At 36.5% G+C, this 16260-nt stretch overlaps 2 protein-coding genes and 1 long non-coding RNA gene across 4 annotated transcripts; 2 read left to right on the forward strand and 1 right to left on the reverse strand.

Moving 5' to 3' along the window:
- The first annotated feature begins 853 nt into the window (after positions 1–853).
- LOC113723014 (uncharacterized) lies at positions 854–2056 on the forward strand. The gene is made up of 2 exons (XR_003456879.2): positions 854–1727; positions 1816–2056. It is a non-coding gene; the product is annotated as an uncharacterized lncRNA (long non-coding RNA).
- On the reverse strand, positions 1909–8176 carry LOC113723013 (alpha-mannosidase 2-like). The gene is made up of 4 exons (XM_027246281.2): positions 7457–8176; positions 7011–7160; positions 5747–5779; positions 1909–5203 (listed from the first exon to the last, which is right to left on the reverse strand). The coding sequence occupies exons 1-4, from the start codon at positions 8006–8008 to the stop codon at positions 2468–2470; spliced, it is 3471 nt and encodes a 1156-aa protein (XP_027102082.2). The 5' UTR covers positions 8009–8176; the 3' UTR covers positions 1909–2467.
- Positions 8177–13320: 5144 nt separating this feature from the next.
- LOC113723042 (protein transport protein SEC13 homolog B-like) lies at positions 13321–15681 on the forward strand. Of its 2 annotated transcripts, none has more exons than XM_072059298.1 (2): positions 13321–13560; positions 14548–15681. In XM_072059298.1, exon 2 carries the CDS (start codon positions 14629–14631, stop codon positions 15535–15537), a length of 909 nt encoding a protein of 302 aa, XP_071915399.1. In that variant the 5' UTR covers positions 13321–13560; positions 14548–14628; the 3' UTR covers positions 15538–15681. The 2 variants fall into 2 exon arrangements, with proteins under 2 accessions (XP_071915399.1, XP_071915398.1); XM_072059297.1 differs by having other exon boundaries at positions 13323–13560; positions 14542–15681.
- The last annotated feature ends 579 nt before the right edge of the window (positions 15682–16260 follow it).

Consider the following 16260-nt stretch of genomic DNA (forward strand, 5'->3'; position numbering starts at 1 on the left):
CGACCGTGCTGTTTGTGCAGATCAAGAACTTGGCACAAATATTTCTGATTGGTTTTTACGAGGAGAGAGAATTTGCTTTATACGTCTCTTCAATCTCCAGTGAGCTTAGAGTCTCTGTCATCAGGTGAGCTTTGGCCGTTTAGTTTCTACTAATACTCGATTCCATGCTTTCTTCTTTCCCTTTTTCTTTGTTTTGGCTGCCTAACTTTCCCAAGTTTCCAGTACAAAACTTGAACATTGAATCTGAGTGTGGTTTTCTGTCCTTTTATAAAAATTATTTTGTAGATATTTGAAAGAAGACGAGCCTCATGGTTCGGCGGGGGCCTTTATTACTTCAGAGATCTCATCATGGAAGATTCTCCTGTGTGTCATCCCATTACGCATAGTTCTTATTTATTTGACCACCTTAATGATTTTGCTTTTGTCTTACAATAGTCGACCCAGGGAGCATATGGTTGTGTTGTTTCTCCTTGGTGATGAAAGAACTACGCTATTAGCTTTTGGTGTCGATATCCACTTTTTTTTTTTTTTGAAGCGTCTACGTGTTTTTTGGGCAGTCCCATATCTTTTTGCTGAATTGTGGTGTCTGTTGCAACTTTCCATCGGCAGACATGCTTGGTAAGAGATGCAGGCAATATGTTTTTAGTAGCTTGCTTGTTTTATTTTCTCATACTGATAGAAGGCCTCTGGCACGTCTATTAATCTGACATTTGCTCTTATGATCGAATTGTAGAAATCAAGGTATGATCGAATTGTAGCATGAAAGTTGCAATATATACCACACAGTTGTCTTGCACTCTAATGTTGGATGGCAGCCATCTCTTGGGAAGTGGTCTCGTGTCCAGGTATTCTTTCTATTTTTCTTTTTCTTTTTTTTTTTTTTTAGCAAGGGAAGTCTGGAAGGGGCAGGGGATTTGAACCCAGGACCTCTAATTTCTGAGTTTCAATCTTAGCCGTTAGATCAACAAGGCCTCCTTGGCAGGTATTGTTTTTTGCTTTTTCATGGTTCAGGTAATTTATTCACTTAATTAATTAAGTGCATGTATAGTTTTCCTTCATGTGGTGTAGTTCCCTCGAGAGTTTCAGATTTGTCAAACTCCAAAAATTTCAAGTATTCCATAATTTATAATTTTTGTTTGGATTGACCTTTATTTTTCCAAATATATTTGTTTACATCATCATTACAATTTTCAATACACCTTTTTACCTTCCCAATTACCTTTTCATCTCACATACATCACATCACAAAAAATGCTACAGTAAAAATATCTCAAATAACTTACAATCCAAACAAACCATGTTGGAGGAAGATTAGGGTATCATGAATTCTGATTGTGTCTGCCTGTTTGGTCGGTATCTCTGCCTGTTTGGTCATCCATGTAAGTTGGCGTGACATACAACGCATAATAAGCAGTTAAATGTTATCTTTTCACATTTGCAGCCATAGTATGAAGGGTCATGACTAAACATCATTGCAATTCGTGAGTCGTAGGTGAAAGACACTTAGGTATTATGAGTTGAATTGACCTTAATTTTGACATTTACAGCTACACTGAAGATCCTAAGTATAGAGCTATGTAGGAAATATTCAAATTTCAATAGGTTGTTGCTTGCACTGAAGAGTCGTTAAATAGTTGTTTATAACAAAGTTTATTACTCGCTAAGATTGGATAATTTGTCAGGCTGAAGGAGACTATACAATGCGAAGCTTGGAATTACCATGCTAGGTACTTGTGCCTACCATAAATTTTGTGTCCATCGTACTACGGAAATGGACATGGATATATATCTTCAATCCCATAATCTCTTATACAGGGGAAGCTGTGACCGTTGAAGATGAGGTTGTGGTGATCAACTCCATCGTTCTTCCTCACAAGACACTTAATATGAGCGTGCAGGAAGAAATCATTCTGTGAGATAATCAAGCTTTGGAAGGATCAAAGCTTGGTCCCTGCTTCAGTGATATAATCATACAAGTGTAACAAACTTAACAGTACATCACCAATTTTTATAAGATGCCATACAGGGAGATGTTTATCTATATGATATTACCAAATCTATCCAATATGGAACTGCATGTAAAACTTTTAACCCTAGCAAAACTTCGGTTTATGATATTCTGACTTTTGTAGAAGACATAATTGCACTGCCCCAATTCTTCCAGCTGATGTAATCTACACATCAGCTCTGTAGCATAGACGCAATCTGAGTACTATGAACAGCCATCTCTAACATAACAGGAATGTCGTATATCTCTGCTATTGATTGTACTTTTCTAACTTGTTGGATCATCTATGCACCTTGAGAAGTTAATTGGTCCCATACCCCAGTGAAGCAGGGAATCTGTCCATCCTGATTTGGTAGCAGAGAATGGATAAAAGCTAGGCAATCCTCTGTGCCACCAATGAACCAGAGATGGAATCAGTGAGAGAAAAGAAACAAAGTTGGTATTCTTGTGACTTCTAAGTCATTCATGAGGCCGTAGATCCAATTTATAAGCCTGAATTTCCATGGGAGATATGAGGACATGCCCTTCTTGAGCACCTTCCTGAAACTGCTCACTGTAACCAAGCATCTCCGTGTCATCATGTAAAAGGTTTAGAGAAGTTGCTTTTGCATTCAACACTGCAAGCCCCTTGAACATGTCAAATAAATTGACAGGCACGTCTGCCACGCTCATACATTCAGACCTGCCCTTCCTACAATATGAGGAGTCCCAGTGTCGTCTTTGCAAAATCAGAACAAATCTAGCCTCTTGAAGGGGCTGTTGTGAGTATTTAGAAGGGCGAGGGACCTTGAAGTTCACTACATGCAAGTCACAGGGTAAGGGAGCTGCCAAAGGAGAGAAAGATCTAGGAGGTGGCTGCACAGATATCTCCTGAGACTTCTTGGCAATAAATACATGTACAGGATAATTCAAGTGGGCACCAACCAACTGTGATAAAAGAGAGGGACTTAAAGGATGAGAGCTTGAGACAGGATCTGCAATTTGTGAAATGTTGGATTCCAGAAGGATATGAAAGACAACATTCATCGGACGGTTATCCATCACTCCTTGGCCAAGACCACGTCCATCATCTTTCGTTAGACGGCGATCAAGCATAATCTCTAAATACCCATTCTTAAGGCTTGCCACACCAAGTGATTGCCGAGTATGGACAGAGAAGCGCAGTCCATTGGAGGCTTGCATGAATGCTAGAGATGGCATTGGATAGTAATTTCCCTGTGGGGGGATCTTGTCATAGGTCTCTCTACGGCTCATTTGGAAACCATTCAAATCAGAGTAGAAAATCCTCTTATTATCAACATCAGTCTTGTACCTAGCTATCAACTCTCTGTCATTGAATTCATGTCCAAGAAGTTCAACATGATATTCCTTCTCAATTAGATGTTCTTGTATGGTCTTATCACCATTATACATGCGGGTACTATGGGAAACTGGGCTTTTGTCATATGCTGTCTTAGGACAAGAGTACACTTCCTGAACCAAATGGCCCTCTGAGACCACCAATATTCCACCTGCCCGGACGATAGACTCAGCATCACCATTTGGTTTAAAAAGATAGGCTCCACTTTCCGTGCTTGAGTACATACCTAGTTCCTCAGCAACAATATTTTGGGAACCATCAATATTGCTTATTTTCTGCAACAACCCAAGGTCGACTTGGAAGGTGAGTTTCCTATGTTGATTACTGATCTCGATGGCGTCACCTTCTACTTTTGAGCAAGCATATGGAGCGGGACAGGGTAAATCATCAGCACTGGAAATTTGAAGTCTTGCCGGTTTGGCCTTTTCACATCCCACGAAACCATTAGCAACATAGTATGTTTGCAGTCCCATAGGAGGGATAGAAGCTTTCCAGTAAAGACGATGATTTCCAGTAAAATGTTTGCTTCTACCATGGTGCAATTCAGGAGAAATTTGGCTTTTTACACAGGTCCAGTTTGAGTCCAGAACTGTTACATCTGGTCTTTGAACAACAACCATGATGATCTCATTTCTTGTTTGTTCCAGGGGATTAAATACAACCACAGTTTGAACTGTCCCTTCCTGAGCGCTAATGGCTTTATGTACTGGTTGAGCATCATATTTAGACCTCACTTGTGCTGGCTCGAATTGAGCTGGGTTATGATCATTTTTCTCATGGCGGATGCCCAGCAGCACTTCTATGGCCTTGGACATGAAAATCTGGAGGTCCTGTAAAGCCATATGCATCCGTGTCCCATAGTCTTTAACCACATGATCCTTTGCAGTACCAGTCACTCCGTCATGATGCTGAAATAAAGCTAGGTTCCTTCTTGCAGCTGTCAGCTTGTAAGAGAATCCAGTCGGTAATTTTTCACACTGTGCTCTCTGGCAATACCCCAGCAAAAAAGCCATCATTATTTCAGCACTGCGAAGTGTCTGTTCGAGTACACGATCAACAGCCTTGAAGAAAGGCCGGGAAACATAATAACCACTCCAGTAATCCTGTTGTCTATCAGCATAAGTAAAGAAATCACCTGATAAAGATGGAAAACCACCTCTTTGAGCAGATCCAACCTCATGATGACGAGAATAATTAACTCTGTCAGCCTCTTCATGTAGAGTTTGGAAATAATCTTCAAGAGTACCAAACTTTGCTTCAGCATTCAAGCTAGGATCAGAGTTAATATAATCAAACAGCATTTGATAGTTCCTAAACTGAGCTTCAGCTTCATCAATGCTGATGTAACGGAAATCATCTCCAAGGGGAACAAGCAGTGTATTTGTTCGGTACAATGTCGATTTCTTCCTATATTGATCTAAAAGTATATTCGCTCTCTCCTTCACATTCTCCTGGGTGGTCTCTATCGGATGTTTTCCCCAAGGACAGAGCTCATATACAAAACCCCGCATACGAGCAAAGTCAAACTGACAACAGATTGCAGGCTCTGGCCCACAAGTATGTGGAATATCATAAGAATAGAACGGCATCATGTGGACAAACATATCAGTTGTTTCCTCAGCATCCCAGCTCTGTCTCCATACATATTCCAAATTTTTAGTCAAAGCCAGTTCCTTCTTCAACTCATAATGCGTCCTCTGTATAAGCATGTTCTCAAAACCCATGCGACGGAGCAGATATGCCATAGTTGATGAATAACCAAAAGGATCTATAGCCCAAGAGTTTTTAGGAATAACTCCAACAGTTTCATTTAACCACATATTTCCTTCAGTTATCTGGTTAAGAATTGCAAGACAAATTAGGACGAACTTTTAAAATTGTTTGAGACTAATTTCCACTACCATCAGCAAATATTTGAAGAAAAGAAGCAGTGACAATATTTTAAACTCTATCTGCAGTACAGACCAGCCACACACTAGCTTCTAACTCTCCAAAAAAGTAAAGTCTCGGAAATAAAAGTTGCATCTACTAAAGAAACCAACGATAAAGCTTATATCTTTAGGCTCCAAGAAGTCAGTAATTTAAGGTTCCAGTTTTCCAAGATAAGTACAATCAAACTAGTTTTGATACAACCAAGCAAAAGACACAAGAAGACTAGACCCAATGTGCTATAGTTTGTTTCCATATAGAACAACCTTGTGCTAATCTTATCATAAAAAGCAATCATATAAAATTAAAAAAAAATTTAAAAAAAAAAAAACTATCCAGGATGCAGCAGTTGACAAGAAAAGCAAACTTATTGTGGTAAACTAGCAAATCAATCAAATACAGCCATGGAGGAATACGAGGAACTGATTCTAGAAATGCCTCCTGTTTACCTGTTCAAGGATCGCAAAATAATGTGAATTAGCCTGCACAAAGAAAAATAAAGTATAGCAGTTAGACATCATTAGCTAACTTGAGAAATTATGATAATTATGTTACACAATCAATGCTAACAAAGCAAGACCCCTGTGGAGAGATGGACTCATCTGTGAATGGAAAAAGCTAATAATTTTCAATAGTTTTCCTTCCAGAGAAGATGGAGATGCTCATTCTGATTATAATGACCAACAAGATTATTCCTTTACAAGGTTTGCACTTACTTCACCAGAATTGAGGCAATCTAAGCAAAATTTTACCATACAAGTAAAAAATCGGGGAAAAAAGGGACAAAAAGTAGGTTACACTCACAACTGGAAAAAGGTTAAGGAGTATGAGATGACTATTTCATATATTCAACGTACATATAGAAGTATGGAAATATGTTTACATGACAATCGCAAAAGTTCCCAGCACACTGATGTGCAAATCATCACAAGAGCAAGAACATGAAGCTGAAGGCAAATATTCGTGGGTCCACCACAGACGCGTAGTTTTCTCTTTCCAAACTGACATCTGAGTGACTTTTCTTAGGTTTCCTTCTAGTTTTCTCTTTCCAAGCTGATGTCTGAGTAGATTTTCTTTAGGTTTCCTTCGTGGAATGGAGGTTCTGGGGCTCAACTGAAATAAGTTTTTGTTTGGAATGGGTTTCCCACTTTTAGTTTCTAAACCACAAAGGATATGAAAAATATAAGTTGCAATGGCTTTTCCCATTCAGATTGTTCCAGTATACCAAGCAAATCAGCTTCAGTTGGTTCCCGTAATAAACAAAATCAGATAAGTGACTACCAGAGTAGCAATCGTACCAGCCTGTATCATGTACCTAATTAGTATCAAATATATCTGTCGGAGCCCCTCCTAAATCCATCATCATCCATCAAGGAGATCATGATGTGCAAGCTGACTTGTTTTCAGTGCTAGCACAAACCAATCACCTATGTTACTAAATGAGTAAATGACATCTTACAGAGTAGTTCCAAGATTATAATTAATACTTTTAGTTTCATTTTGACATCTTGGACTGGTCATAACTTCAAGTACCTCAGGTATTCCTTCAATTTGCTTATCAGATGACTTCATATGGCACGTTCTCCACAAGGACCACAACTAATAAACATCGACCAAACCAGCTAAAAATGAATAACCACAAGAGCATTCACAATAGAAGAAAGTACGCTTGTGTATCAACTAGAAACCACGCATGTTAGGCTATGAACTTACCTCATCATTCATCACCCAGCCACCACCAACAATTTCCAACTGCCCATTCTTCACTAAATTGATGAACGACTCTCTTTTGGTATCTGAAGCATCCCTCCACCATCTCTCCAGATAAGACATCTCTTCCCAAATAAATTTTCGCCGACTATCCTGTACAATCCGATCATAGATAACAGCAAATAAACAGCAGACTCTAAAACTCGGAAAACCAATAACTCCGCTATATAGTAAAGGTTGATGATAAAACCCCTCAATAATTACCACTAACAGCGCACTAGAATCGTATTAGAAGGCCATTAAATATCATTTGTTCTTGTTTTTTTTTCTTTTTCCTACTGGCACCAAAACAGCATGGCCCCCAACTCCAAACTGAATTAGAGTCATGAAATGAAAACCAACCAAAATTGTAAGCTGCCGTTTGGCACAAGCATTAGTATTAGTATTACCTTAGACAGCGTCTCCACAATTGTATCCAGAATATGCCTAGACTGCCTATCATAGTACTCCTCGACGGTGAGACGCCAACCAGGATCATTATGCGAATGTGGAACCACAAATATCTTGAGTTTCTCGTTATCCCACTCGTTCCCTTTATAAGTAACCTTCCAGCCTTGCTTCCAGGCCCCGCCATCTTTGTCCAAGAACTGGATCTTGTCGTACAAATCCTTTGTCGTTATGTCCACGACGGCAGCCGAAACGGCGTTGCTGCTGGCAGGCGATTTGCGGTAAACGGGCTTTCGGGCCCTGCCGGAGAACCGGGTTCGGGCAGCCCGGAGATGGGAGGAGAGAAGGGGTTTAGGGAAGCCGTAGCTGAAGACAATGACGAGGAAGAGGAGAAGAGAGACGGAGAGTCCGATGGTGAAGAAGTTGGCGAGGATGAAGTCCTTTAACGCCGTGCGCCTGCGGGATTTGCGGGGTTGTTTTGCGGCGTGTTTGGTGGTTGATGGGAGAAAAGAGTGGGTCCAGCCGCCTCCGCCGCGGCGGGAGGAGAAAGCCATCAGAAAGCGGTGGTTACAAACTGATGATGGTGGTGGTAGTGGAGATAGATCTCAAGGAAGACGACTGTCGAGTGTCGACTTTTCGAGTCTATGTTATGCAACGAGGCCTGCTAAATGAGAACACTGGGAAATAGTCCAGCAATCTGGTCATGGGCGTGGGACCACAGTTCTTTTTTCCCTTTTTTTTTTTTTTTTTGAGTCTTCTTCTAAGTTAACAATACAAAATCGATGGGATTATCAAATTGCGAACAGATATTAACCAGTTTGGAGTCGACGATTTTTCTTGTATTCGTAATTTGTACTAGAATTTATTTATTCCCCCCCCCCCTCGGGGCGTGGCAAAAATAAAAGGCTGTAAAACATGATAACCTTTTTCTGGTAAAATATGAACCCATTCGGGTACATTTCTTCTTTAAAAACCAGCATTTTGAAATACGTGGTTATGGGTATGGTGCAAATAAAATAATATTTTCAAATAATTGACTATTCAATACATCCAATCAGCTAGCAACTAAGAGAATTTTAAAAGTCTATTTGGGTGTAGGCCAAGAGATTTCTTGACCTGTATTCTAAAAAATTCAGGCTTTTCAGTGGGTTCGTAGGCACTCGTTTCGGGACATCTTTATATCCCCTTCCTCTAATATAGAGTATAAGTAGGTCTAGAATAAATTCTATCATATTCAGGAAAAAAATATACATCCAATCAGTCAAAGGTGCAAATTGCATAACATTTTGTTTCAAGGGATGAAGTACAAATTAAATAAAAGTTCAAAAGAATTAAGTGTGTTTAAACTTAGGGCAAAAAACCTCAACGATCAATCAAACTATCTTTTTTGTTTCGATTCAACCACTCAACTAACTAATCGGTACACTCGTGACTATTTTGTCAGATTTTGCTTTTAATCTACAAGCTAAATGCGTCCACTAAACTTTTCAACTCAAAAGAAAAAAATTTCAACGTCTGCTAAACTGTTCTAATCGTATACTTTTAACTGCTCAATTAATTTTTTGATTCAAAATGATCACTCGACTCACAAATACGTATGTCAGTGGCCATTTTGTTCAAATTCGGTGTTAAATATAACAAAATGAATGCACATGCTAAAAATCATAAATAAATTCATCCAAATAGATAAGGCAAAAATCTTAAATTTAGCCATTCAACTATACAAAACAATATATTCTTAGTAATCTTTGTTCAAATTGGATACTCAACTCACCAAAATAGTATATTAACGAGTTTTCATTAAAAATTTATCATTAGATCTACTATTTTCATTCAAATTTCATGGTCTTGGAAGCAATACATAATAACTTCAATATATAATTTAGAATTTTTGTCAAAACTTATAAATTATAATATATTAAAGCAACTACTCAATTTTTAAATTTTATTTTTGTTAGTTAAAAAAATCAAAACTCTAGATAAAAAAAATTAAAAAAAATTGATCATATGAAATTGTCCTTGTTTTTTGTACATGAAATGCACATAGAGCTCATTTCGTTAGCGTTCATAGAAACACTTGACTAAATGACATAGTATGTAGATTGAGATGAAAATAGTTTGATGATAAAAATTGACGTATAAAATGGTTTAATGGCCACCAAGACCTTTTATCCTCAAACTGACAATTTGCAAATTCTCGTAATTGCATTAAAACTGACAAGACATTTTCACTGTGTTAAATAAAAAAAAAGTAAATAGAAAAATAGAAAAGCGATATGGGTGTAATGATTAAAACAGAAACAAAATAGATGGTCCTGGTTGCGCTTTTCCTTCTGATGATGAGAATCTAAAGCAATCAAATCGTGCGTGTGTTTCTTTAATTTTAGGAGGGGGCTAAATTAACGCCTTCCATGTTGAGTCCATGTCCTGTACATTTTACTTGATAACAATGGCCTTAGCTTTTAAGTTTATTTGATACTTTTTTATAATTTAAAGAAACATATTTTTACATAGGGAAAATAGGAAAAACAGATGTTTGCATTGTAGTGGAGAATATTTTCAAACATTTTACAAGTGTATAACAATATTAATTTCTAATTTAAAATAAACTTAGCAACCTAGAACTTTTCAATTACTAATAACGATGTAAATAGTAGTGTCTATATATTTCAGTTGTATAAAATTAAAATCTAGACAGTTTTCAAGGTGGAATATGCAATCATATTGATTTAAAACAAACGCCTCCATTTGGTCACATTTGGTTATGTATAAGTGTTTTAAAAAATTTTTAAACAAAATAAAGGTTGTAGGTCATAATAGAAAAAGAGGAAAAAACTAGAGCGGCTTTAGAGAAAAATAAATGTTGAAAAAAAAAAAGGAATTTTTATATAAAACTCACGATGAAGATCAGGGTGTGAATGTTTTCCTTTCCAAAATTTTTTTTTTTTTCCCCTCTAGAAAAGATATTGCTATATTTGATTTGATGCTTAAAAGTTAAGGGTACAAGTCTAACGCATACAAGATGTGAACTTAGTATGAATAGGTGTGAATTTAACCTCTCCCTTAACGCATCACAGATCTAAAGTGTATCATTTTAAGTTTTGCAACCCATATCGATCAAATTCATTGCTGAAAAATTCACTCCCGAGTTACGCAACAGTACTTTCAGAGGCAAAATAGGAACCAAGATTTATTACTGTCTTTTGTGAAAGTACTTTCAGAGGCAAAAGTACTTTCATTTTTTTCCCTTTTTCCATTCTTCTTTTAATAGACACGCAAAATAGCCATACATACAACGACTAAAAGTCACGACGCCCACATTCTGAACGCACTTTTAGCTAAGGGAAAATCGTTCAAAACGTCCGTCGTATTTTATAAGATAATTTTTTTTCGTCCCTCACTTTTAAAAGTATAATTTTACGTCTTTTACAAATTTACATTAACTAAATTTGGTCCATACCTAGGTTTCCGACTAGTTTTTGACCGGAATCCACCACATGACTTGCATGTGATCATTTTTAATGGCAAAATTGTCAAATCAAATTTTTACATAATCTGATTCATAGTTCATCACATTTCATAAAATGAATTTTTTCGTCCCTAACATTTTACAAAATGAATTGTTTCGTTCCTCACATTTCAAAAAATAAATTTTTCCATCCCTCATATTTTTCAAAATGAATTTTTTCATCTCTCATTGATCATATGTACGAATAGCTTTTTCATCCCTCATTTTTTCCTCACACATCTATTTGATTTCACTTGAGCAGTATGAATAGTATGTAATATATTTCTATTTGATTTCACATGCTATTTGTACTGTTCAGGCGAAATCAAATAGATATATACATGGATTTAAAAAAAATTATTCACACACATGATCAAAAAAAGATAAAAAAATTCATTTTGAAAATTGTGAATGATGAAAAAATTCATTTTGTGAAATGTAAGGGATGAAAAAATTTATTTTATGAAATGTGAGGATTATGAATCGAATTATATAAAATTTGATTTGACAATTTTGCCCTTAAAATATGATCACGTGAAATACACATGGTGAATTCCGACAAAAAACTAGTCGGAAATCTAAGTAGGGACCAAATTTAACCAATGTGAATTTATAAGGGACGTAAAATTACATTTTTAGAAGTGAGGAAAGAAAAAAGTTATTTTACAAAATGTAAAGAACGTTTTGAACAATTTTCGCTTTAGTTAAATATGGCTTTTGAAAATTTGTTTGATTTATAAAGAATGATGCATTAATTACCTATGGTCATGGTAGCCAAGTAAAACACAGAGCATAAAATTAAGTAGAGTTCTATGGTCTGCGCCGATGAAATTAAATGCATCATTGAATATAAAATAAGAGTTATCAAATGACTGAATGATGCGGTAATATATGAGTAGATTTGAATCATGATATTGTACCAAAAAAAAGACTATAATATTTTCCAAAAATTCATAGTTTCAAGTCTAAATTACAAACCTAATTTATTGCATAACAAATTGTGAACTTAATATTAATGAATTAATTTTTTTTCATAATTTAGTTTTACAAAAGATATTTTAGTGAATTAGCGCTTGTCTAGTTTTTGTAACTAAGGGTGCGTTTGATAAAATTAAAGTCTGAAATCTAAAATCTGAATGCATTTAATTATTGAATTGTTAAATATTAAATTAAATCTGATACATTTAAGTGCATATCACATTCAATGATAAGTAAAAAGATTTTCACTTAATTTTGAAAGTAAATTTTGTATAAAAAATTCAGTGCCACTGGATGTTTAATTTTTTATTATTAATGGTATGAATATGTTAATATGTGCCCCTTATGTTTTCTTCAGCCAATGCACCTTCCCTGGAAGCCCACTGGAATCTAGCAACAACAGAATCTTTAATTTTATTCAGGTATTGTACTACAGGGGTGGCAATTTCTGACATGATCCGAAAACACGACACGAACCTAACACAAAATTAATAGGTTTGGGTTGAAGTTTTGGGGGTTCGGGTCAGAATCGGGTTGAACCCGATGAACTCGAAAAGAAAACATGTCGATTTCGGGTCAACCCGTGGTGATCTGATATGACCCGATATGACCCGTTTACAAATTAAAAATAATTTAATAAACATAAAAATTATTTTATCTAACTAAACTAAATCATTCTTTTTTTTCAAAGGCATTAATTACTTAATTCTAAATGGATTTATTTACCTTGTGTGAAGTTAAAATTATTACATTTGGACAAATAATATAATTCGTTTTAATTTATTTTATATTTGGTTTGGGATAAAAAAACTTTTACGGTGTTTAATTTATTTTGGATTTGATTTGAAATTATTTATTTAAATTTTTATTACTTGATGATGTAATTAATTTTGTGAGAAATTGATTTTATTAGAATTTACAGTGATAAATTAATAAATTAAAATTAATTTTCGGGTCAGTTCGGGTCGACCCGACAACCCAAAATTTTCGGGTTCGTGTCAGATATACTGACCCGTCACGGGTTGACGGGTTGGGTTCGGGTCAACAGATTTTTTGGCGTTTGCCACCCCTATTGTACTCCCTTACACATATCAACCACCATGTTGGGGCCAGTAGTCTCGGGACCAAAACACATCGATTATGAGAGGTGTGTGTGTGTGTGGTACTTAAGGTCCATGGACATACTTGGAAGTCAGCAATTGCCTTTTGAGTATGTTGGTGGAATTACCTTAGGTAATCGTGTGTATTTGCCGCTTAAAATTGACAAAAAAAAAAAAATTCATTAATTTCAAGTAATTGGGTCATGAACAGGGCCGAAAAAGAGACACAAGGAACAATATCAGAAAGTTAATTCCACTCACTCTGTACCAGATATACACTATCACAAACGCGCACTGGCGGTTGAAATAGGAAAAAAGAAAAAGAAAAATAAAAGTTAGTACTATAGAATACATTCTATTCCATGTCCAAGCAAACCCTTGAACAATAGAGGTGCAAAGGCGTTTCTTCTGTGTCTCAAATCTCATCAGCTGGGATTCTCTAGTAATATTCCCTAGCTCCTCCCGATCCATCGGAGCCAATACGCTCAGTGCCGGATCCCTATTTTACACCAATTCGCCGGTAAACCTCCATTCCTTCCCCCCACTGATTTCCTTTTATATCTACTTTTTTGGGTTCAAGATCTATATATTGAATGTGTAGATCTTTCCCGTAGATTTAGGTGTCTTAAACTTTGTCTAAATTAAGTTCATGAATAGGGAATTTCAATTCGGATTAGATGACACACCAGTTGTAATCGATTATACGTTCGGAAACACGGAGATCTTTATAAATTCAGGGGTTGGAATATTTTTTGCGGGCTACAACTAGATCATGCTTAGACGGAAAACTGGTGAATAATTGATCATTTGCTGCTCAAGATAGTTGTTGATTTTAGGCTTACATATCTTATAGCTTAGGGGCTTTATCCGTCTTTGGTTTCATTTCCTTTATTTATTTATTTTGGTTTGAGTAAAACGGTGAAAAAGTGTTCAAAAGATTCTTTCTTCTTTTTTTGTTTAATGGACATAATGTATTTTATCCTCAAGGGCATGAGGTATTTGTGGGATGTGAATTGTTTAGATTAATCTAATGATCAGAATGGAACATCTGATTCCAGATTAATGTCTACAATGAAACGTATAATTGCGGATTCATGATAATATTCATTCCTCTTTCTGGGGATTGAGATTACTGGATGTCATTGGGTTAAACTGATTTTCACTGTTTCTTTTTTCTGTCATTAGGATGATGACACTATTGCTTAGGGCTTTTCATTTTGCCAGTAATTTAAGTTCACAAAGCATTCTTCTGTCTACTTTGTCCACCCGTGAGCTCGTACCTTTCATTGTACTCCTTTTCAGGCATACATCGATAATTAGTGCCAATTAATGACCACTGTCACATGACCATAAGTTTCAGCAAAGTATCCACATTGCCTAGGATTTTTGGTTAAATCAGTTTCTAGTATTATAGTTCAAATTTGCTAGCCTTTCAGATTTTTTTCGAGCACTTGTAATTTTGAACAAAAAATGCACATTTGATTTTGATCTGTAATTACAGGAGCAGATAGCAGCTGTATAAGTGTGACTTAGAGGAGGTTGCAGACATAAAAATCTAGTGCTAAATTAATCAAGAGGTAATAACATAATGCCGGCACAGAAGATTGAAACGGGTCATAATGACACGGTTCATGATGTTTCTATGGACTACTATGGAAAACGAGTTGCAACAGCTTCATCTGACTCCACCATAAAGGTTATTGGTGTGAATAACAATAATACTTCCCAGCACCTTGCCACTTTGAGTGGTCATCAAGGTCCTGTTTGGCAGGTTGCTTGGGCACACCCTAAATTTGGCTCACTTCTTGCATCTTGTTCCTATGACGGTAAGGTTATCATCTGGAAGGAAGGTAATCAAAATGAGTGGTCACAGGCTCACGTGTTCAGTGACCATAAGTCATCAGTCAATTCTATTGCATGGGCGCCACATGAACTTGGGCTCTGCTTGGCTTGCGGATCCTCTGATGGAAATATTTCAGTGTACACAGCTAGGTCGGATGGTACCTGGGACACCACAAGAATAGATCAAGCTCATCCCGTTGGAGTGACCTCGGTTTCATGGGCTCCTTCAACAGCTCCTGGTGCTTTAGTTGGAACAAGTATCCTTGACCCTGTTCAGAAGCTAGCATCTGGTGGTTGTGACAATACTGTAAAGGTCTGGAAACTGTATAATGGCATTTGGAAGATGGATTGCTTCCCCGCTCTTCAGATGCATGCTGATTGGGTGAGAGATGTTGCTTGGGCGCCCAATTTGGGGCTTCCAAAGTCCACTATCGCTAGTGCTTCACAAGATGGTACTGTTGTCATATGGACTGTAGCTAAAGAAGGTGATCAATGGGAAGGTAAGGTTTTGAGGGACTTTAAGACCCCAGTCTGGAGGGTCTCATGGTCTCTTACTGGAAATTTGCTGGCTGTGGCTGCTGGAGACAACAATGTCTCCTTGTGGAAAGAAGCTGTTGATGGGGAGTGGCAGCAAGTCACCACTGCTGACCAATAGATTTCAGATTACTCTGTTTTGGTACTTTTGTTGGACGACCAGTTCCATAGTTTTTATTTCTTTCTGATTTTGTTTGAGTGGGTGTCATGTGATTACTAGCAGCATTGAGTTAGATTATATGAAAGGAATTGAAAGTTTGAACCATTTCTCATGCGCAATTCATTTGTTTAATGATCTGATTGATATTCTAGCGACCAAATTTGTTGTGGCTCTATCCTTAATAGTTTTGGGGGCCTTTCCTTTTTGGTTTGGTCAGTGCGCTGTACCGTCGGCTGGATGAATTCGAATACAATTGTTTGTGAAGGTTTTTGGGCATATAGATTTATTAATTCAGAGCAATTGACTGGCTCTCAGTGATAGGAGAACTTGTTGGCCGATGTACATCTCTTTAGCAGTTGCAAGTAGGGCTGCAAATGAATCGAGCCGCTCGCGTCAAAATCAAGTTCGAACTCGAGCTCGCGAGCTCGAGTATATATATATATATATATATATATATTATTTTTTTTTATTTTAAGTATATATATATTTTTTTATTTTAAGTATATATATATTTTATATTTTTTTAATTTTAATAGTAAAATTACATATATATTCTTAATATTTTATTATTTATTAAGAAAAAAAATATTATTTTATTTATTTTTTAAAAAATAAAATAATTATTTTTTATTTTTTTCGAGCTCGAGTTTGAAATTGTCAGTCGAATTCGAACTCGAGTTCGAG

The sequence above is a fragment of the Coffea arabica genome, chromosome 7e, assembly GCF_036785885.1.
Source record: "Coffea arabica cultivar ET-39 chromosome 7e, Coffea Arabica ET-39 HiFi, whole genome shotgun sequence".
Classification (NCBI taxonomy): domain Eukaryota; kingdom Viridiplantae; phylum Streptophyta; class Magnoliopsida; order Gentianales; family Rubiaceae; genus Coffea; species Coffea arabica.

Bases quoted from the DNA above. Each gene is read 5' to 3' on its own strand.
- LOC113723013 (XM_027246281.2), bottom strand. From the start codon at position 8,008: ATGGCTTTCTCCTCCCGCCGCGGCGGAGGCGGCTGGACCCACTCTTTT. The intron at 7,161-7,456 runs GTAATACTAATA...CGGATTGTACAG, and splicing joins TTGTGGAGACGCTGTCTAAG to GATAGTCGGCGAAAATTTAT. The intron at 5,780-7,010 runs GTAAGTTCATAG...TTCTTTGTGCAG, and splicing joins GCTGGGTGATGAATGATGAG to GCTAATTCACATTATTTTGC.
- LOC113723042 (XM_072059298.1), top strand. From the start codon at position 14,629: ATGCCGGCACAGAAGATTGAAACGGGTCATAATGACACGGTTCATGAT.